The 22,943-nt window shown below is 37.9% G+C and overlaps 1 protein-coding gene across 1 annotated transcript in view; it reads left to right on the forward strand.

Annotated features, from left to right (window-relative positions):
* The window catches only part of htra1b (HtrA serine peptidase 1b), a 54,915-nt gene that overhangs the window by 11,428 nt on the left and 20,544 nt on the right, over positions 1-22,943 (forward strand). The window contains exons 2-3 of the mRNA XM_022669165.2: positions 4,468-4,570; positions 9,996-10,200. Coding sequence (XP_022524886.1) covers positions 4,468-4,570; positions 9,996-10,200 — 308 coding nt within the window. The remainder of the gene's footprint in view (positions 1-4,467; positions 4,571-9,995; positions 10,201-22,943) is intronic.

The following is a 22,943-nucleotide window of genomic DNA, read 5'->3' on the forward strand; positions in this document are numbered from 1 at the left end:
CTATTAGCACCATCCTTGATGCCAGACTACAGCAGTACATACACCCCCAGCATTGAACTGTGGGTAAAAAAAAGAACATGCCTTTCTTGGAAACAACACCAAACTAATGCTGAGCTAATTACTGTGGTTAACTGCACTAAACTGGGGGATTTGTCATGTAACCACTGTGTGCAGCGTCTGATACGTTACAGAGAGCTTATAGTCCTATTTACAGTCTACAAGGTACGAGCATTGAAGCTGTTTTGCATTTAATGATGCTCTTTAGCACATTTTCTCTCTGCTGTGGACAGAATAATTACCATTATATAAAAATGCTGCGCAGGCTGAGACATACCAGGCCTGCTCCTGCTGGCTTCAAATTAGTAAAATCCTTCAGACTCAACAGATTCACAACCATTTTCATATTACGGAGCACAAACAGTTCCAGTAAAGAGATTCCACTATGCCAAGCACAAGTCACGAAGAGAGCAGATTATCATGACAAGGTCATTACCAGAAAACTGTGCCTTTTGACCCTTAAAACTTAACAAATCTGTAACATATTTTTCATACATTTCCAGCTTAATTACTTTTTTATTTTTGGTCCACCCTGTCTTGGCAAGCTGAACAACAGGGACAATTTTAGAGAAAACCGGCACTTAATGAAAACCAGATTGACCTTGTGTTGTAGACACAAAGTGAATCGTTCATGACGACCTTGTTTTGTTTGGATACATTTTAATTTAATTACATAATCTGTATTACTTTAATATTTTACCATGACAGAGTTTACAGCTTAAGCTTTACCTCGGCTAAATATGGTGGAAAGAATTAAGTTAAATTATTATTATTAGTTGGATGAACTCTCCGCAAGTGTCAAAAAGAAAACAGTAATGATTAAAGTATATTTTATCCTAGATTGCAAATTAACACTGAACTCATCCAGAATTGCAGTGAAGTATTTGGTGGTTATTATCTGGGGTGCTGTTAACTTTGGATTTCTGAGGCTTGTAAACTGATGAACTCTGGCTCTTCCTTTTCTTTGGGTGGTCCCGATGAGAGCCAGTTTCATCATAACGTTTTTATATGGTTTTATGCATTAAGAATCCTTTGACAGTTCTTGATTTTTTTCTTAACTTAGTTACTTTACTTTACTTTACTTATTAGTTATAATATGGACCTCACCTGCTACTGTTGGCTTTAAATTAGTAAAATCTTTTAAAATAAGTAACTTTCAGTTTCTGAGGCTGGTATACTGGTGAACTCTGGCTCTTCCTTTCCTTGGGTGGTCCTGATGAGAGCCAGTTTCATCATAACGTTTTTATACAATTTTAGACTGCATTGAGAATCCTTTCACAGTACATGTTTTTTTTAATTGACTGATCTTCATTGTTTTAAAGTATTTTTTCTTTACTTAGTTTAGTAGTGATAATATGGATTAGAACATTACTCAAATAGGACTATTCACTGTATACCTTCTCTACCTCTTCACAACTTCATAACTGATGCTCTCAAACACATTAAGAGAGCAATTCAAGAAATTCTTAACTCTTGACACGTTCAGCACAGCTGTTAACTCAAACCCATTCCAGGTAAATTTACCTCATAAAGCTGACTAAGAAAATCCAGCCAAATCTGTCATCTGTCGCTTGTGCTGGCCGCGGTTAGCGGCTAATGCCGCCTGAAAGCGCTACACTGAGGAACTCTGAGTGTTCCAGTTAACCAGGGTGATATTAGCTAGCGGTTTGTCCCACATAGCTTGTTTTAACATGGTAAAGGCGCAGGCTACAGTCCGATATACTTCCCTCTAAACGGCGAAAGAACTAGCGCTTAGTGCGGTTAGCATCTAATGCTAATGCTGCTCTTGCCTCGAGTCTTGGTGCTGGAGAACCAAACTAAAACTCCTGTATAAAGCTGTACTTCAGCGGAGTAGCTTTACTGTTCCTTAATACCTGACTAGTAAAATTCATACATAAGTTGCACTAACGATTTTTGAGAAATTTAAAGAATTGTAAATGTGCCTTATAATGCAAAAAATATGGTACTTTGATAAATTTAAAATATAAAACATATTCTGCTTTGTTTAACACTTTTTTGTTTGCTACTAATTCCATATGGTTTTCTTAACAGTTATAAAATGCAGAAGAAAATAATGATAAAAAGCCACTAAATTGATATGATTTAAATATATAAATATATATATGTATATATAGTCTAACATTCCTCTATATTTGTACTAATGTGTTCATTCAGAGTAAATCTTGAAAAAAATGTATTGTTACACAGTGTTTGTATGAAATTTGCTCTCTCAAAGGGAACATTGTATGCTAACATGCTAAAAACAGCTAAAATTAGGATGGCTTTTAATTAAATTATAAATAAATGCACATGCCAGAGGATTTTAAAGGTTGAAAAGATTTAAGAAAATGGGAAGTTTTTGAAGTTTAAGAGCTTCCACATTATCCTCTAAAAAAAACAAGAAGCAGCTTAGCATGTGTGACTAGCTAGCTCCACACAGCACATGGCTCTGATGAGCTCTCCCAGCTGTTCCTGTTTTATGGTAATTGTGCTAGTCAGCCCATGCTGTGTCATACTTTTGAGTAAAACCCCTAAAAACCATAAACAGTTTGCAGTTTTTTGGTGAAGGTGCTGCTTAAAAACAGCTAATCTCAGTGGGCTGGGGGGAGGACCCATGGGAACTATGTGGAGAAAAAAAGAGTCAACAAAGGAAGTGGGAAAGGAAGTTTTACAGATGTTTCTGCTTGCAGATGTTGTGAAACGTGGGTTACGCAAGGTTAGGTAAGGTGTTACATGTACTCCAGTTATAAAAGGACATTATTCAGAGTTTTATAAGATATTTCTGAAGTTACGTGTCTTCCTTAAGCCTTTATTACAGGCTTATTATCAGTGTAAGGTTTTGAAGACTTCATCAGACTGTTCGGCTGCGTGTTCAGACACTTTCTGGAAGCTTTACACTTGAAGTCTAACTGTTTTTTAACATTACTTCTAATTAAAAGTATTGCCAATAGAATAGGACACTCTGGAGCACTTTGTTACTCTGATACTCTGATAACTTATCATTTTCCATCTGGCTACTTATGTGTATTATACATACCTGATCAATAAAGTATCTATCTATCTATCTATCTATCTATCTATCTATCTATCTATCTATCTATCTATCTATCTATCTATCTATCTATCTATCTATCTATCTATCTATCTATCTATCTATCTATCTATCTATCTATCTATCTATCTATCTATCTATCTATCTATCTATCATTTGATTGTGGTTAAATAAGTATAAAGTATAAACATATATCACTCTGACACCCTATTGGTTTATTGTTGATGGTCTGTGCAGAGACTTAAGAGAACTCAAGTGCATTATTTTTTAATAGATATACAGCTCTGGAAAAAAATAAGAGACCACTTCAGTTTCTGAATCAGTTTCTCTGATGTTGCTATTTATAGGTATATATTTAAAAGTGAAATGTACATTGTTGTTTTATTCTATAAACTATGGACAACATTTCTCCCAAAGTCCCAAATTATTTGCAGAAAAAGAGAAATGGCTAAAAACAAAAAAAGATGCAGAGCTTTAAGACTTCTAATAATCCAAGGAAAACACGTTCACATTCATCAAGTTTTAAGAGTTCAGAAATCAATATTTGGTGGAGCAACCCTGTTTTTTTAATCACAGTGTTCATGCATCTTGGCATGCTCTCCTCCACCAGTCTTACACACTGCTTTTGGATAACTTTATGCCTTTACTCCTGGTGCAAAAATTCAAGCAGTTCAGCTTGGTTTGATGGCTTGTGATAATCAATCTTCCTCTTGATTATATTCCAGAGGTTTTCAATTTGGTAAAATCAAAGAAATTCATCATTTTAGGTGGTCTTTATCAGAGATGTATTTGCAGCTGAAACAGCTGATTTTTCAACAATAACATTTTAATATAACATTATAGTAATTCTCCAGACTCCAGCATTGACTTGTAGAAAGTCCCCTAGTACTGAAATTTGGGATGTAAGAAGGATTAACTTTTACCCTTATTTTTGAAAAAAAAAAAACCCTGAACAAGCAGGTGTCCCAATGCTTTTGTCCATATAGTACATTGCCTGTGACAATATTAAAAATATTTTAAATATATTGCATATATTTCTGAGGTTTACAATAAAAGGGAAGTGAGTAACTCTTCTGAACTCAACTCATGTAACTATTGTCTCGTGCTTTACTTTATCCACTTATTGGCCACTTTATTGGAAACCTCCCAAAATGTGTTTCCACTCACTGTCATTATTGGTAACCCCTAACTGGTGCTTCTAACCAGTACCAGTACTTTTTCTAAGAATATAAGAATATCTAAGGTAAGGTAGAAGAATATAAGTATTTTTTAAAGGGGACAGTAAGAGCATATTATAGCTATCTGTTTTCTACTAAACCCCAAATGGTGCTCATACATAACTCTGTCTTGTGTTGCAGGTCAAAAAGAGAATCCAGAGAGCCCACGGCACAAATACAACTTTATCGCTGATGTGGTTGAGAAAATTGCCCCAGCTGTGGTTCATATCGAACTCTACCGCAAGTATGTCCTCTTACAGAACGGCTCAGTGACTCACTGACCTGATATGTCTTTTATGACCATTCTTTCTACTTTCTTTAAACAGAAACATTCACATTTGTTGGCTTCTCTGTAACATCTGTTACAGAGCTTCGCCTGTTTTCATTTTTTGGATGTTTTTGAACAGACCTTTATGAGCTTAAAGGCATGTTCATTCATTCGCTGCTGGTTTTAATCTCTTTCATAACCTCTTTTCATAACTCTTAAAGATTGCTGTGTCTTAGCAATATCAGGCAACATTCAGAAGATCCTGTTCTGTGTAGTGTACCTGAATCCAGTTTCATCTGTGTTCCACATTTTAGAGCAGACATTGTCTTAAAGGAGCTTTCCAGACACAACTGTCCACTCCCCTAATGAGGAACCTAGGAAGACAGCTTATAAAAAAAACTAGGACCATGGGAAAGAACCACTGAGAGGAATCAATATTCAGAATAGAATACAGTAGAAGCATGAGGATAAAACACTAACAGGAAACAAGACTTAAACATCAAAGGAAATCTAGGAGCATGAAGAAAAACCTCTGGGAGAAACCATGACTCAAAAATAGAGACTCCATTAAAGTCTAAAGAAAAAGTACTATGAAAGCATGAAAATAGAAACCCTTTAAGAGCTTAAGGCTAAGAAGAACATGAAGAAGAAACCAATACTCAAAATTAGAAACTCTTAAAGAACATGTAAAACATTACTGAGGAACCAAGACTCAAAAATAGAAACTCTCTAAAAGCAAAGCCTTATGTGTTGATTTAACACTAACAGTGTTGATTTAACACTGCCAAATTTCCTGTGTAGCCTTAATATGTGTTATGAGCATGTAATCATATTGTATATATTTGGATGTATATTTGTATATGTACAGTACAAAACTACTTTAACGCTAAGAAGCGAAAGCTGCACATACTGTACATGTTCAGTGTAAAAACAGTTTAGCACGGAGCAGCAGCAGAGATGGCATTTGTTAATAGCTGTGATAATATTCTGGGTAATAAATCAGGTTAAACTGCACCTGAACAGCCATTTAGCTCAAACATGAGGGGTATATTTGATACTTGAGTTGAATCAAGGTCAGATCACTTTCTCACCGCGAACAAACCTCTCCGGAGCTTGTTTGGGACCAGACTGAGACCACCTTTTCTGAATTTTAACAGTTTTAACTGTACTAAATACTGCTGGTGTGAAAACGCCATAAGAGAATAACAAAGGCTATAGGTTTACTTTACAAGCCACGTTGCTCAAATCTGATTTTTTGCTCAGATCAGATTTGGCTCTCTTGACGGTTCACATTCACAAACGTAAGTGGCCTGTATCTGTGTGTATTGTGATCCTAAATCTGTCCCTAAAACACCTCACATGCGCACATTGATACGTGCATAAACGTCGCCTTCTTCACCAACAACAAAAACGCCATATTTGACAGACGACTCGTAGCTTTATATAGAAAAATGGATGAGTTAGCAGCTCATATGTGGAGCATCTTTTGCTGGAGTGGAGAGTAAACACCTGGTCTGAAGAACATGCTCAGGTCAAGGAGGTGGAAAAAGATCAGGCTTTTGCTGTTTGTGCAGCTATAGCTGCACAGCTGCACCAAGAGATGTGTGGGTATGAGAGAGATGCAATTAGCGCATGTGTAAAAACAAAAATACAGATTTAACCGTTTACATTCATGTCGCATGTCCATGGATCGGATACATCTAGATATATTTAGAACCACATATGAAAGTGTCTCAAATCTGATTAAAAAAATGGATTTGGCACGTTCACACAGCCATGAAAAAATCAGATCTGAGCCCCATTAAGCAAAAAAAATCGATTTGAATCACTTCAACCTGGTAATGTGTTATTAACTGTGTTTAATGAATTACTAATTGTCAAGTTTGTTTGGTACATGTGCCTTGTTTGGAACTTTTTTTCTCATTTATTAAGTCAGTTTGGACTAAATCTAAATAGCAGGTGTTAAAGGTGTTACAAACCTCTATTTGCTTTGGACCAAACATGGTTTGATATGTCTGCATTATGAAAGCATATATATAAGTGACTCAAATCTGAATCTGAACGGAATTGGCACGTTTACACAGCCATGAAAAAAATAAGATCTGAGCCATATTGAGCAAAAAATCTGATTTAGCCACTAAGATGAATCAAGACTAAAAATGAAACCACAAAGAAGCACCAATAGGATTCAAAAAGATGCTTCCTAGAGAAGTATAATTAATATCCAATGAGATTAACCAAGACTCAGAAAAGAAATAAAAGTAAAAAGACTCAAAAAGGGATACTCCACTACATGAAACATGAGAAAGAACCAGAGCACTGAGAGAAACAAGACTCCAAACAAGCGTCTCGTTCTGTTGGCTGGATGTTGCAGTTAGGATGCAAGTAGGCCAAGTTTACAAGGAGGATTAAACAGAGGAACTGGGATATACACAGAGGATAAATGCAGGAGATAAATCAGAGAGTGATGGAAAGATCTAAGGTCTGGGTGGCCAGACCTTTTCACAAAGGGTTAGTGTGGGTGCAGACTTTCATTCCCACACATCCAGGAGTACAATTATCAATTGTTTGAGGGCTGAGAGCAAGTGAGATCAGGTGGGCTGCGGCTTGTTGGGAATGAAAACTTGCAGCCACACTGGCTGTTTGTGTAGAAGACTGGACACCCCAGACTGAAGGACAATTCCCTGGTCTCTTCTGTGCAGCTGTTGATTCAGAATGTAAACTGTTTGAGGAGAGTTTGAGGAGAGTGTGATAGATAGTAGAAACACATCTTCACTTACAAGATATCTCAGCAGTTCAGGGCTACACAGTTTTAACGATGCATTAATTAAATTCTGACTTCTCTAAGAATTAGCAACTTTCAACAATGTATTTTGGATTTTTTTTTTGTGTTTTTTTTTTCCTACTTTTCTTCACAATTTAGCTTAGCATATTAACCCACCTACTCACAGTTCTCCCAACAGCCTCTTTTCGAACTGCTGCCAGCGCAGCATCACTAGGCAGCTCATTTAGTTTTAGTCTTTAGTCTTTGATTTAGTTTTAGTCTTAGTCATTTAACTAAAATGTCTAATAGTTTTAGGAACATTTTAGTTATTATTAGTTTTAGTCAACGAAAACAAACAGCATTTTGGTCTAGTTTTAATCTTAGATTTAGTTTTAGTCTTAGTCTTTTAACTAAAATGTCTAATAGTTTTAGGGACATCTTTTAGTTATTATTAGTTTTAGTCTAGTTTTAGTTGATGAAAACAAACAGCATTTTAGTCTAGTTTTAGTCTAATGAATTTTTGTCAAATAAAAAGTATTTTGGGTGTGTGTTAATATTTTGAGATTATTTTCTGCTAATGTTTATTAAAATAACAGCCTTTAGGTTTTGTTGCATTTAAATTATGCCAACATTAAAATGTTTTAAAGCAAGTGACCTGTAAATATGGGGGGACAAATAAAGCCTGAAAGTTTCAGAAGTTATACACTTCTACTGCAGTACAGATTTATACTAACATTACTGGCTTTCAGTAGACTAGACTTACATTACTTAACAAGTGTATCTGAAACTCATCCAGTCCAGTAACAGCAGTGTTTTGCTCCATTTATGTGCAGCTACACAGATTATTTAATCTTCTTTACTTAGTAAATTATATAGCAGAACAGATTCTCTATCTGTTAAAAACTTAAAACACAAATTCTTCATTGTATAAACAGAAACAGAGGAGAAATCTGCCTTCAGAGTTTTTTGACAGAAGCGTTGAGGGTTAGAAAAAATATATATCAATACATATCAAACTAGCTAACCTAGCTAACAGAGTTACATTACATGCGTTACCGCCCTTAGAAAGATAAGCTTATCTTTCTAAATATCTTGGTGTTGAAGACGTTTCCAAGTATTCAATTTTATTTAGTTTTTCTCATAATTTTTGTTAACGAAATAACACTGCTAGCCAGCAAACAAACTGGGAGGAAATCACCAGATCCCCAGCTTTGCTTAATCAGCCAACAGACACCTGTGCTAGCCAGCATTACAATGCGAGTGACGAGTGGGAGAGAGCACCATCTATCCTCCCAGAGACTCTGGCTGCTGTCAAATGAATCAATACCCCTCTCTTTGATAACTAATATAATCAGCAGACAGCCCAGCAAGACCTTGGTGCCGCTGCAAAAAGTAGGATGTAGTGCAGTGGTGCGAGAGAGATTGGAGTGGAGTGAGTTTGGATCTCAGCCCATATGTTTTCTGTGAGTTATTCATCAGAGGAAGTTCCCTCTCTGTCTGCTCTGGCAGAAAGGCATTAGGCTTGCTGAACTGTGAACATACTTCTGGCCCTCAGGGAGCGTATCTCTGTGGAATGTAGATGCTGAAAATTAACTTTCTCATCAAAGTGTCTCTCACACAAAACTCACAAGAGCCGCTTAACCTCATACTGCCAATCCTGCCTGTGTGAACTTTCCGCATCAGCAGTAAAACCATCCACAGCTCATGGAACTGTTGGAACTCTTGAAGGAGAGCATGATGCATTCTGGAAGAGTTTTTTTTAATGTTAGATGTCTAGAGTTGTTGGAATTTTGCAGCAAATTCCATTAGGGTGCATAATGTGGAAGAAAGACTCAGAAATGCCAAAAGTGATAGGACAGGAACTAGTATTGTTCACTAGGCATTGAATGTGGATATGATTTTTGCTTGGGTTGCTTGTCTTTAGAAACAATGGACAGTTCTAACCAGACGCCACCAGTCACTACCATCGTCATCATTACCACCCACTCCACTGTCCACTATGGGTGGTGATGCCTTCACAACTTCGAAAACAGATTGTCCTATTCATATGGTACCCACTCTCAGGCCTTGCTCAAAGTCCATAATTCATGTCACCTTGCCAAGAGCATACTGGTCAGATTTCAGCCTTACTCACAAGATAGCACCTTGCAAATTATACAAGTGTGGGGCTTTCCAAGTCATACCTTGAGGTAACATTTCATGATAATTTACCATAATACTGTCCCATGACTTTTGGCATGTCAGTTTATAACATCACAGCACTGTTTTTCCATGATATACATTGCAAATGACATTATTATACTTTGTTACTAGCAATGTCCCAAACTGATTCTGAAGATCAGAGCAGATCAAGACATATTTTATTGGATTGAGTATTGGCTGCTTAAATCCAGTTTTGATCCTTTGATTTTATCACTGCATCCACTAATCACTATGTACAGGAGCGCTTTCAGAAGGTAAAATAAAATCTAAAATAGAGTCTGCAGGGTGAAACTATTTAACAGTGAACAAAAATCTACAATGCTTTTAATCACCAGCAGTAACTGAGCATTCTAAGATTAACATTCTGATAGTATTTTTTATAGTAATTGTAGAATTGACCTGTCTCTTTTTACTCTTCATTTTCTTCCCCTACAGGATGGTCTTTTCAAAGCGGGAGGTGGCAGTGGCCAGTGGTTCAGGTTTCATTGTGTCTGAAGACGGGCTGATCGTCACCAATGCTCACGTGGTGGCCAACAAGCATCGGGTCAAAGTGGAGCTGAAGTCAGGTGCCACCTACGATGCCAAGATCAAGGATGTGGACGAGAAAGCTGACATTGCCCTCATCAAGATTGATGCTCCAGTGAGTAAAACTATAGAATTACAATTAGAAGTCCTGCCTGTATGGAATTGCTCACAAAGACTTTGTCCACCCACAGACTTAACCCTCAACTTACACTCACATCCAAAGACTCAACTAAGACCAACACCCACAGACTTAACCTTCAACTTAGACTCACAGCCAAAAATTTAACCCTGAACTTACACTTACATCCAGAGACTCGACTAACACCCACAGACTTAACCCTCAACTTACACTTACACCCAAATTCTTAACCCTTAATTTCACTTACATCCAGAGATTCAACTAAGATCAAGACCCACAGATTTTAACCCTCAACTTAGGCTCACATCCAGATACTCGACTAAGATTAACACCCACAGACTTAACCTTTAAAGACTTAACCTTTAAACCTTGAGATGTGACTTGCACTTGCATCCAGACACTTGAGACTCAGCTCAGACCTGCACCATGGTAACTCAAGGCTCAACTTAGACTCACACCAATTGACTCGACCCAAAGGCTCAAGACACTCAAAGACTCACACACAAAGACTTGACACCGAGTTGCACCCAGACACTCAACTCAGACTTTCACTTGGACTTTTCACTAATTTAGACTCATAGTCAGAGATTCGAAGTATGACTTGCCTTGTTCCCAAACTCTTGAGACTTAGATACTCAACTCTCAACGTCAAATCCACAGACTCAGTTAGGGCTCGTACTCAGACAACTGAGACTGATTTTAACTTGCATACAGCTACAGTTCAGACTTGTATCAAGAAACTTTCTAAGGCTCAGAGACTTTATCACTAGTTCAGATTCACAACAGATGTATTTGTAGGGCTGTGATCCATTTTTATTTAATTGAAGAACAAATTCCATTGCTGCCAGCAGATTATGGTGCAAATAAATATATGAGACAAGCCCTGAAAATTTGATAAAATACATACCAACCTCGTGAACCAAGAGGGTGGCTGTGTTTGAGGATTAGTTGGTGTTTATTTTCTCTCTTTGTCCCACCCCAGACACTAACCAAAGGCCAAAGAATGCTTTGCTTGGCTGAGTGTCACACTGCAGCTTAGAGAATAATGAATAGAGGCTGCGTATCAGGATCACGGGAGAGACAGCGAGCCCTGATAGCATGCTGCATCTCAAAGAGCATCAGAAAACAAGATTTAATTTTTTTCTGGCATCTGAACTCTTTTGAGAAATGTGTTTGTGTAATAACATGCTTGTGGTTTCAGTTTCATGCCTGTCAAATAAGTATCTTGTGGAATTTGGTTCAAACCCATTTAAGATTGAGCATATTCTTCTTATCACATATCCCAGTGTTGAGAAAGCCAGGGGCAGAGCACAGGGTCAGCCATGCTTCAGCACCCTTTGGAGCAAAGAGTCCAACAGTGGCAGCTTTGTCCCTTAAACATGTGGCTGCTTACCCAGAGATTCAACCACTGAGGGACTAAAGCCAAAAGACACTTTGATGAACCTAATGCTGAGTGTGAAAGCTAAATACTGTGTATGAATTCAAAGTAGCTGGTTTATATTAAAACTCAATATGTTCAAGTATTAGATCTTATGCTGCTTTCAAGTCCACGTCCAAGTCCATGTTATGTAGATATGTAAAATCTAGTTGTGCTTTTGTCAGAACTTGTCAGTGTATGGGGCATAGCTTATTTTATTAAACTGTTGTGATTTAGTGGATTGTTTTTGATACAGTTTTTAAAGTCAAATGAATGATCATTTATTTAATATACAGTAGTATTAGCCACTGTTAATATTAAATATGACCATTTAAAAAATAAGTAACACTCAATTACAAGTTATTAAATCAATACATTTGTAAAAAAGAGAAAAGGTTTATACGTAGGTATACATTTGTAGAGCTTTCTGCGAACTTTGTGTCAAATATTATATATTTTTTTGAGGAATACAGTGTTAGGTGATCATTATTATTCTAAATGATGACTTTAGCTTTGAAGATCGTAGGTAAGATAGGATTTCTGTTTATTCGGTTTACAAGCAAATGACCCACATAATCCAATAACTAAGCAGTTGGCCTACACTACCAAATAGGTAAGCCTTTGGCGTAAAGATCAAACATGGCATTAAACAAAAAAAAAAAAAACTGTATGAATTTGTGGCCAAATAAACCGATTATTAGATCTATATGACCTAACAACCTACTGGTGGGCCTGTATAACCTAATAAACCTAATTAGACCAATATATCACCCAACAATGTATAGGAATTAACAATTAACCAGTTGGCCTATGACCTAATCAACCACACAGTTGGCCAAAAGGACCTGTCCTGTACGACTTAATAAAGCAACAATTAGTCCATTATGACCTACTTATAACCATCTGTTCGACCCAAATGACCTTACAACTAAAGCCCCACTTAGATGGGATAAGTTTTTTAGTGGGATGCCTGTGAAAAATATTGTACACTTCTACTCAGTGATAAAACTCAGAGTTGTCAGTCTGGATGGGACTAAAATTACTGGAGGACCACGGACAGTAGGTAATTTGGCCTGTAATTTTTTTTAAAGGACGTCTGAAAAAAAACATGTACATGCTCGTTCTGGACTAGGACCCCCTAAAAAAGAGAAAATTACCCCAGGACCCCCTGAGAAACTAATCCTGTCTGGATAGGGCTTAAGTTGCTGACCTTCATGACCCTAGCAACCAACCTGTAGACCAACCTTTGACCTACTAAACCAGCTATTAAACCCATATAAATGAAAACAAGAACCAGCTTGTTCTGTTTGACCTAATCACACAGAGGGAGTCAGTAGAGATAAAGGGCATTATTTAAAAAATCAAGCATTTCCTCCTGTTTTTGTGTTTTAGACAGAGATCCAATATACAGTGTTGCTGTAAATGAAAAAGCAAGAGCAATTCTTGGTCAGTATTGGATGAGCAGTATCATCATACAGAATAAGTATCAGTAGTATTAACATATCTGATATTTGATAAAAAATAGGCTACTTTTTTTTTATTGACCCGCCCCCAAAAGAAAGACTGGGCTCAGCAAATTATTCAGAATTTCCTACTGGAATATATGACTTCATGGGGGCGTTTCTGTGCACTCACCTCGTAAATATGATATTTCCAACATGACTTAAAGGCATCATTACTTTATTATTCTATTGAAAGGTAACAAAGGTCATCAAGCATTACTTTTAAAATTTCTAAAGAATCAAGATGTCCCTACATTTGGACAGCGTAAATGGCTCTTTCTGCAGAGTGTGTGCCAGTGTAAGAATGTGTGTTACTCTGGCAGTCAGCCATGCCACGTTTCTGCTCATCCTCTCAGTCTCCCCGGACCCTGCCTGACTTTCCCTCTGCTGCTGAGTCACTGCCGTGTCTTGAATAATAGATGTTGCGTAACCTTCTCATATTCTCCTCTGCTCATGATTTATCTGTGGTGTGGGCATGAGCTTTTTATTGGCGTTTTTATCTTTCCATGCCAGCTCTGGAAGACCTTTTAGCAGATTCCGCTAGAGCTATTTTCCGAGTTTTCCAAGGGTCATCTCCATGCCACAGGGCCAGGCTTTGTTGTTTAGGGTAGCTGTTTATATAAACACATTTCCACACTCATTACGGGTGATTACACCAAAGTTGATTCCTACTCTCGTAAACAAATGACTTCTCCCTCCTCTCAGCTGGCACTTAGCTTCGTTTGAAGGACCTTAGATCTTAATCCGACCATTGGAGACCTGTTTATTCTTAGCAAATTGAGATAAAGTGTCTAAAAAACATATGAAACATAGTAAAGTTTGTATTCAAGTATAGAGAGCCTATTGAAGCTGCACTCTTTAACTCTCTGACCTCGCTGTTTGACTGTAGACCTTAATGTAAGGTAGGCATGAAATGACCATTGAGACCATTGAGGCAGTCAAGAATATTCTTTTAATAAAAACACAACTGGACAGAAAGAGCAGGTGTATCTAATCAGCTGTTTTGTAAAAGTAATGTCCAGGAATTTTTAATTGAGTCATGCTATTAGTTGGCCTTTATGATCTAATCCATCAACCAGCAAGACCAGTGTTCTTTAATTCTGGTTCTAAAGAGCCACTGTTCGGCACAGTGATTCCCCTGCTTGTATGTATAGTTCCTCTTATCAGTTAGTAGTCAGATTTAGTTGGTGTATCAGGAAACCACCAAACTATGCTGGACATTGACCCTCTTGAACCAGAAGTGGTCAAATCTTCAACCACAACCAACCAGTAAACCAGTATAATGCCAATCAATATCACCTAACATGCCCCCAATCATGTGTGTATGACCTAACAACTAATGAGTGGTCCTGCATAGTTTAATAAATCATGTCCTGGAAACCAACCTTGACTTACAGACCAACCAAAATGCCTGTATGATCTAACCAACCACTCACACAGTTGGCCTGTAGAACATAATTAATAATGCAGTGGTCTTATATGACTTGGCAACCAAACAGTTGTTCTACAATTTGCCTACACAACCTAACAATTAACAACTTGGCCTGTAGGACTCAACAAACTAAGCTGTTGGCCCATATTAGCCTAACAACCATACAGTCTGTAGGACTGTATGACCTAATAAACCAACTGTTAGACACCAAACACGTGGCTTTATATGACTTAACAACTGACCAGTTGGCCTGTGTGACCGAATCACACAAGCAGTTCTATGACCCCAGTCAAGAAGCGGTCAGTAGGCTTAAATAACGTCATATAAACAAACCACAAATGCTAGAAAATACAATATTATACAATAGTATACAAGTGTTTTTCATACTGTAAGTCTCACTATAAGTGAATGTCTATTTTCTTAACTTTTTCAATCAAAAGGCGCACCAAATTAAAAGGCGCATTATGCAACATTAGTAAGGAACATGGGTGTCACCATGTTTTCCTTTTAATTCAGCATGTCTCGCCGCTGGGTGGTGGTAACTAATTAAAAGTAAAGCTAAGCTAAACAGTAAGCAGTAAACAAAACTGTAATTCTTTAAAAACAAAAGTAAAATGGGCATTGGATGTTAATCTGCACAGATTTAGCTTTTAAAAACTGTTTATTTGGGTGAGTAAAGTATTTCAGTTTATTTACAGTAAGCTTTTCCAGATTTCCACAATGCAGCAGCATTAGCATTAGAGGCTAACGGCTAGCGCTAGCCATGGTTACTCTGTGTTACAGTGAGGAACCCCAAGTGTTCCGGTAAGCCAGGGCAATATTAGCTAGTAGCCAGTAGCTTGTTTTAACACAGTAAACACGCGGGCTACAGTCCGATATACTCACCTCTAAAAGAGCTAGCACTTAGCACAGTTAGCGGATAATGCTAATGCTGCTCTAGTAGTGCTATCCGGGGTTAGCAGATGGCTACAGTCTAATATACTCACCTCTGAATGGCGAAAGAGCTAGAGCTTAGCGCGGTTAGCGGCTACTGCTAATGCTACTCCAGCAGTGCTAGCTGAGGTTAGTTGCAGACTACAGGAGAACTAAACTGAAACTACTGTAAAATGCTGTACTTCAGCAGAATGGCTTTACCGGTTCCTAATGCCTGAGTGTTAAAATTCATACACAAGGTGCACCTGGATTATTAAGTGCGCCATATGGTGTGACATATAATTTTAATGTCAATAACTAATTATTAATTAATTATAACATCCTTCTACTTTTTCTACATTTTGTGGAAATGTCTAATTTCCTGCTTTATAAGGAGGAAGCTGTCTATTCTGGGGAATTGCTGTTTAACCGTGAAGCATCATAATTAAATGTATTTGCATCATCATATGACTATACTATATATCACATCATCATTATACAATAGGCTTTTCAAATATGCTTTTATATTCATCTTCTTATCTGGAGCATCCAGATCTGGACTCATTGGTGTAAGACAGAGCTACGTTTTGGACAGGATGTTGTCAGACAGATCATTTTTTAATATTTGTCTATCTGTGCACACCAACACCGTTTAATTCTGTGTGTTTCATTGCCATGATGTTACTCACTGCTGGCCTCAAGTGCAGATGAGATATAAAAAGAGGCTGAAAAGAGTTCAGCCAGAAATTCATTCCTTTTATGAGTATTTGTGTCACACTAGTAGCAGAGTTTATGCCCTTAGAGACTCCCTCAAGGTTATGACAAGTTCTGGACAAAAATAGGCGATATCTGTGAAGGAAAAAATTCCCAGGCTCTTTTCTGATTCCAGCCCGTCCGTCTCTATCTGTAGGGAAGATAGTCGACCTTCAACAAGATGGAAAAGCCGATAGAGTCGGGGCATGCCGAAGCCTGCTTTGCCTGAGCTCTGGTTTCCATAGAGTCAGTGCTTAAGATGGGTCTCGGCAGGCCCTTCTCCCGGCTGAGCCCAGGGACGAGGAGGCATGCAGGCTTGGCTGTGCTGATCACTGCTGCATTTCCATGGCTTTGGAAAGCAGGATCTGGGTCAGAATGAAGATGTTTGTCTGTGTGTGTCAGACTCTGTGTGGGCGTGTTTTTACGAGGATATCGTGACCTCAGGATCTAAGTCACAGTGCGCACCTTTACAGCTGTGATTGTGTACGCTTGTGCGACTGGCACTCAGGGAGAGTGTTTACTCGTTCATGCGCCGCCTCGCTCGCACAGATGTTCTCCTGACTGATAAACATGTTGTGGAAGGTAAAAGAAAAAAAATGGCTCTACTGGGAGGTTGTAAGAGCGACTACAAATGGGGGAAGCACTGAACACTGAGCATACACTGGGCTTCACTGTGAGCTAACTATAACTACAACTCCAGAAGCTCTTGCTTCTCAGAGGTTTTCAGAAATTTAAGAACAAGTCTAAACTGATTATTTAGTGTATTCATTTTCCAAAGACCAGGCATGCTTTCTCAATACCAAGACCGCAAAAAAAAGTTCTTGACAATTTGCTATTAGCTATATTAGATGGAAATACTAGTACTAGTAATAGTAGCTGTTATCCAAAGCTAAGCAGCTAAGCTAAGGCTATAAATAGAAGGCCATTCAAGCCTCATGGCATGATAGTATAAACAATCACTGTTTGTCATCACATCATTTTTTAAACCAGAACCAGTAGAAGGGTTTCTTAATACTAATGCATCTCAAAAATTAGAATATCATTAAGAAGTTACATTTCAGTAATTCAGTTCAAAATGTGAAACTTGTATACTGTATTATATAGATGTATTATACACAGAGTGATCTATTTTTAAGCGTCAGTTTATTTCACCGTTGATGATTATGGATTACAGCCAATAAAAACCCAAAAATCAGTGTCTCAGAAAATGTAAATATTATATAAGACCAATTGGTACTTTTGGCAGTGTGGGCAGTGTGCCAAATCCTGCTGGAAAATGAAATCTGCATCTCCATAAAAGTTGTCAGCAGAGGGAGGCATGAAGTGCTGTAAGATTTTGTGGGAAAACAAAACTGCACTGACTTTAGACTTGATAATAAAACACAGTGGATCAACACCAGCAGATGAAAGACATGACTCTCCAAACAATCACTGATCATCAGTAAAATTTACATTTCACTTGGAAATCAAGGGAGCAGGGTCTGGAGGAAGAGTGGAGAGACACACAGTCCAAACTGCTTGAGGTCTAGTTTCCACAATCTGTGATGGTTAAAAATTTCATGTTATAAAAAAATAAGATCTTCCACATAGTGATTATTATTTCTTCGAATACAGTACATACTGGATGAAGCACTGGCAGTATAATACATATTGGAGCATTACAATTCTGTATGTTTTGCACTATATTTGCTGTATCAGAATTATGTTCAATTGATTCACTAAATCAAACTATACATTGATTATTCCAGCTACTCCAAACTGCTTTAAAAAAAGCTTTAATTTTGTGTTTTTGTGTCTGACATTTCTTAATTATTAACAAATGATTTAGAATTTCTACAACACATTGTTTTTATATGATTAAAAATGATTGCTCAGATCAGCCTGCTTTTGTTTAAATCCACATGGGTCTGCAATAAATTTAAGATTCTTATGTTTTCACATATTTGCAGAGTAATCACCTCACTGGAGCCCGTGCCTCTGTTCTGCAGGAACACGATTGAATTCCTTCAGGACTGACTCACTGCCGTACTCTGCTGTGTTTGGGAAAGCTCAAGCCTTTAAATCACATCCCTAAACCGCTGTGTCCAGCTTCCCTCCTGTGCAAAGGCCAGGGCAGATTGATGTGGTCCGTGTTAGCCATTAGCGGCCCTGTGTTATTGAAGACAGTTTACACAAAAGAGACAATACCCAACACCTTCCTGCTTTGTAATTTGCTGCAGTCTTTATGAAAGGGCTGCAAGGGGACTGTTTTGTTCTGAAGATAGTGTTTACGTTTAGCCTTTGTCAGCAGTTTCAGATGCTGTGTTTGGGCCAGAGGGATGACTTGTTTTGCATTTGGCACATCTGTAGGACAGACATTAATTTTTGGGATTAGAGTACAAAGGGAATAAGCATTATCAGGTGTAGGTGATGCAGTAATTGGGTCCTGAGTGTATACTTTCTAGATTATGTGACTTTGTAATATTTCATGTTTTATTTTTCTTCTAAGTGGGAGAAGCCCTCTTCTTTGAGTTTATTTCCAAATGTAAAAGCCTCTAAATCCAGTTCTGTACACCCTGCGCAAGGTGTGTTGCGATGCTCGTTGCACGCCTGGCTCTTACAGGGAATGACATGATTGTTTATTTTATCTTATACCCAAAACACACCGATAATTTTACAGTGAAACTAACATTTTATTATTAAGAGCAGACGTACGGCTTCTAATATAAAAATATTTTAATGTCCTAAATAAAAAAAAACTAAAACTAATTACAACCACCCTGGGATGGCACTAAATATTAAGCAACAAAAAGTAACAACATATAGATTAAAGTAACATTTACATTGATTCAACTTTTTTAACTCTGGACATAACACAAAGACACTTGCAGATTCCTTTTTCTGATCATATATATGTATATTCTCTAAAACATATATTAGCGTCCAAAGACACAAGTGTCCATATGATCAAAGACACAGATGCTTAGCAGGCCATAGCTCAGGACCTTCTTCCTGTATTTACTTTCTTGTTTCCACCTTAGATAAGAGCTCTCAAGATATGGTCTCAAGTGGTTTGTTGTCACATATTTTGGTGCACTTGGATTTATTTTTTCTTGTGTGAAACCAAAACCAAACCAATGGGTCAAGTCTCCAATTGGTTTACTTACTTGTTTGTGAACGCTTTTAAATCTGGTTCATTCTGACTGTTTTCACCTTTGCTGTGAGTTGTTTGGGCAGTTGGGAATACAGTAATCATACTTGGGTGCAAACTAAAACACCCCAACAAGACCCTTGAGAGGAAGTGGTCTCGGCCTGGTCCCAGATGTACAGAAGTGGTTTGTTGGCGTTGAGAACGTGATCTAATCTGGATTCAACCATGTGATCAGCTGTGTTCTGCAAGATTAAATCCATCTCTGTAGTTGATTCATGTTAAAATCCACACAGGACCTTCTTCCTGTATTTACTTTCTTGTTTCCACCTTAGATAAGAGAGAATGTTCTCAAGTGGTTTGTTTGGATTTATTTTTCCTTGTGTGAAACCAAAACCAAACCAATGGGTCAAGTCTCCAATTGGTTTACTAACTTGTTTGTGAACACCTCTGGCTCACTTTCTGGACACATCCATACTTAGACTCTTGATTCAATCTCAACTAATCTCATCATTGCACACTGTTGGCTTGAACTTGATGTTCATGTGGTGGAGAGTAATCCTTAATGTCCAGCTAACAAAAGCCTACTCATCCTTCACAATGACCCTTTGTTCTCTGATATGACATAGGTTCTGGATGTCATAGTATGTCATCAGGCACACATGGTATAGAAACTGTACCATAGGAACAGGGTACCATTTGGACTTCAATCCTGAATTCTGACTCTGATGAATCCTTCATCTCAAAATTGCTAATGTAATTACTAATGTAGGTAGGACTTGTTCATACAAAACCAAACTAGTCTAAAACAAAATTCTTTTGACAAGTCATTTCACCTCGGCTTCACTACTTTGTCCAAGTCTATTATTCCGAAAGGGTGGAAGCTTTGCGGTTTGATGAGGGTGTGGTTGTTTTTAAAGTTAGACTTCTGCTCAAGCCTTAAGGGCTGCTGCTGATCCAAACTTTCTGACGCATGACTTTTTAACTTCATCAACTCGAGTGAAGACAGAGGGTCCTTTTACTGCTGGTTGCGGTTTCCTCACAGTAGTGTAGGTAAGTAAATACACAGTGTGAAACCAGCAGCAGGACAGCATTTGGAGTTTGACCTGTTTTTTGTTCCTGTTGTTGTTGAACCATTGGTTGGTTTGTGGAGACTACAAGATATAACCAGATGGAACTTCTACCTAGATTTGGTACTAAAGCATCATCCCCACATGTCCATGTTTGTATGTTGAGCTTTCTATTTTTAACCCTTGTGTGGTGTTCATATTTTTGTTACTCGTTTACTTTGTTACTTGTATTTAATTCAGCAAAATTTAGCAATTTTACATTAAAATGCTTTACACGTGCTTGCTTCACCTACATTGCAAGCAATATAAACAGCTTACATGGTTAATATTTGCTTATGTTACATTTCTACACTTTTTTTATTTGTTTTTTAATAAAATGTAAAAGAAAATGAATTAAACTCAAGATATGAGTAGAAAATTTGTTTAGTTTCAAAATTACAAATGAAGCAATGTTTATTAGCCCTTGGCCAAACATACTGTATGTAATATAAATGTGTGGGGTGGGGGGGGTGTTGGTGGTGAACAGTGTGTGTTTATCGAAAATGTGTTTTAAAATATGTTGTTCACAAAAAATGAGCCAATGCCAATGAGTTTGAGTTAGAAAAAATATTTTTTTAGTATCATTTGATGAAAAATGAAAACGAGTCCCACAGACCCGAACACCACACAATGGTTAAAATGATTCTCTGTTCACACAGAGACAAAAACCCTTACATGAACATACTAGTCCTTCGTGGGTCAAAACTGTATACTGACTTTCAAGAAACCAAAGGATGCTTTACAATCACCACTACACACATACAACTCTGGAAAAAATTAAGAAACCATTTCCGTTTCTGAATCAGTTTCTCTGATTTTGCTATTTATAGGTTTATATTTGAGTAAAATGAACATTGTTGTGTTATTCTATAAACTACGGACAGCATTTCTCCCAAATTCCAAAGGAGGTGAAAGCAGAAATGCGAAGGTGGAAATATTAGACTAGGTTCATAGAAACACAGTCACACATCAGGCTAGGAAGTAGGCTAAGTGGCATTGCATATGGCTGTGGTGTAGATTAGATACAGAAGCCAAAACTGGGCTTAAGAAGTTCAAGATTTGCATGCGTTTTGATGTCAGCATCTTAATGAAGCTTACTTTTACCTAGCAAACTGCATTAATAGTGCAAACCATACCCTAAAAAGAGGAAACTGGAGGGCAGAGTTTTGGCTAGGAGTCCTCTATGTCCTCTTCTCTGTAGTCTGAGTGGAAAGCTGGTGCCCCTTGTATAAGAGTAGTGGTCTAAATAAAGAGAGGAGATTGGGTGGAGGTGGATGTGAAGTTTGTTTCACATAGGATAGGGTGAAAAATAAGGTTATATAAAAGGCTTGATGACCTGGAGAAGGCCGAGTTGATGGCTTAGTATAGACAGGAGGCTAAAGCACAGATAAAACCCCAGCTTTTTAAAAAAATAACCATATTCAAATAGGCAATACCTTAGATTCTTGAAAAGAAGATGCATGCCAATGAACAGAGGCTATCCGAGCATCAGATTCTTTGAAACTGGAAGGAATGTGGATTTAAATAGTTTTAGAGCAAACTGGCAAGATTTGGGATCATTATGTCCATCATTACAACAGTTTTATACTTTTCTTTGGTGACGCACAGTCGAACGCATCAAAAGCAGAACAAATCATTCGATCCTGCTGGAGCCATAAAACCCAAGACAAAAATGAGTATAAAAATACTGATATCATCCATTTCATTCTCTGAGCACGATCAATGGAATGTGTTTATGGATTAATGGAAAATACCTCTTTATGGATTTCCGCTAACTTGGGCTTTAACTTTGACACTAAACGCCAAACAGAGAAGAATTTGTCTCATTACCATCTATCAAATTACCATCAAATAAATAAGAGACTTTTGGAGCGAGGCGCTTAGATTATTGTGAACCTTGGCAGAAACAGCCCCTCCTTTTTGGTATCTGATACACTTGAAGCTCATCTGAGAACTGTAGCTTTTGCAGACCTCAGTTCAGGCTGGACCCTGATTTACCCCTGGTTTTCTGAGAAACAGAGGCGGCCAGTCAGTACATCCTTTTTGCGGCGGAAAGTAGCAGTTTTGAGAGGGTTCCAGAAAGATCATTTGGGATCAATTTCCCTTTCGTCAACTTCTTACGCACCAAGCCACGCTCACCATGTGTCTGTTTATTTGCTCGAATGAACCTACCACTTCAAATCATTTACTCATCTGCCCTGTGTTTAGAGAGCTGTGCCGGACTACGATTACACACTCGTCTGAAAGGAAACTCTGTAGGGAATCTTTGAATCACTGACGGCAGACGTCCCTGACGTTCTCTTTTTCATTGAATCGTCAAGATTCTGGGCCATGTTGGCTTCTGCGAAAACGCCAAAGCAAACATGAACTTGCATAAGTGCACTGGCTCTACTTTCTCTGCTTCTTTCACCACTGGCCTACTTTCCTGTCTGGAGTTACACAAGTGGGAAAACACTTCCAACCTGAG

The sequence above is a fragment of the Astyanax mexicanus genome, chromosome 15 (assembly GCF_023375975.1).
Source record: "Astyanax mexicanus isolate ESR-SI-001 chromosome 15, AstMex3_surface, whole genome shotgun sequence".
Classification (NCBI taxonomy): domain Eukaryota; kingdom Metazoa; phylum Chordata; class Actinopteri; order Characiformes; family Acestrorhamphidae; genus Astyanax; species Astyanax mexicanus.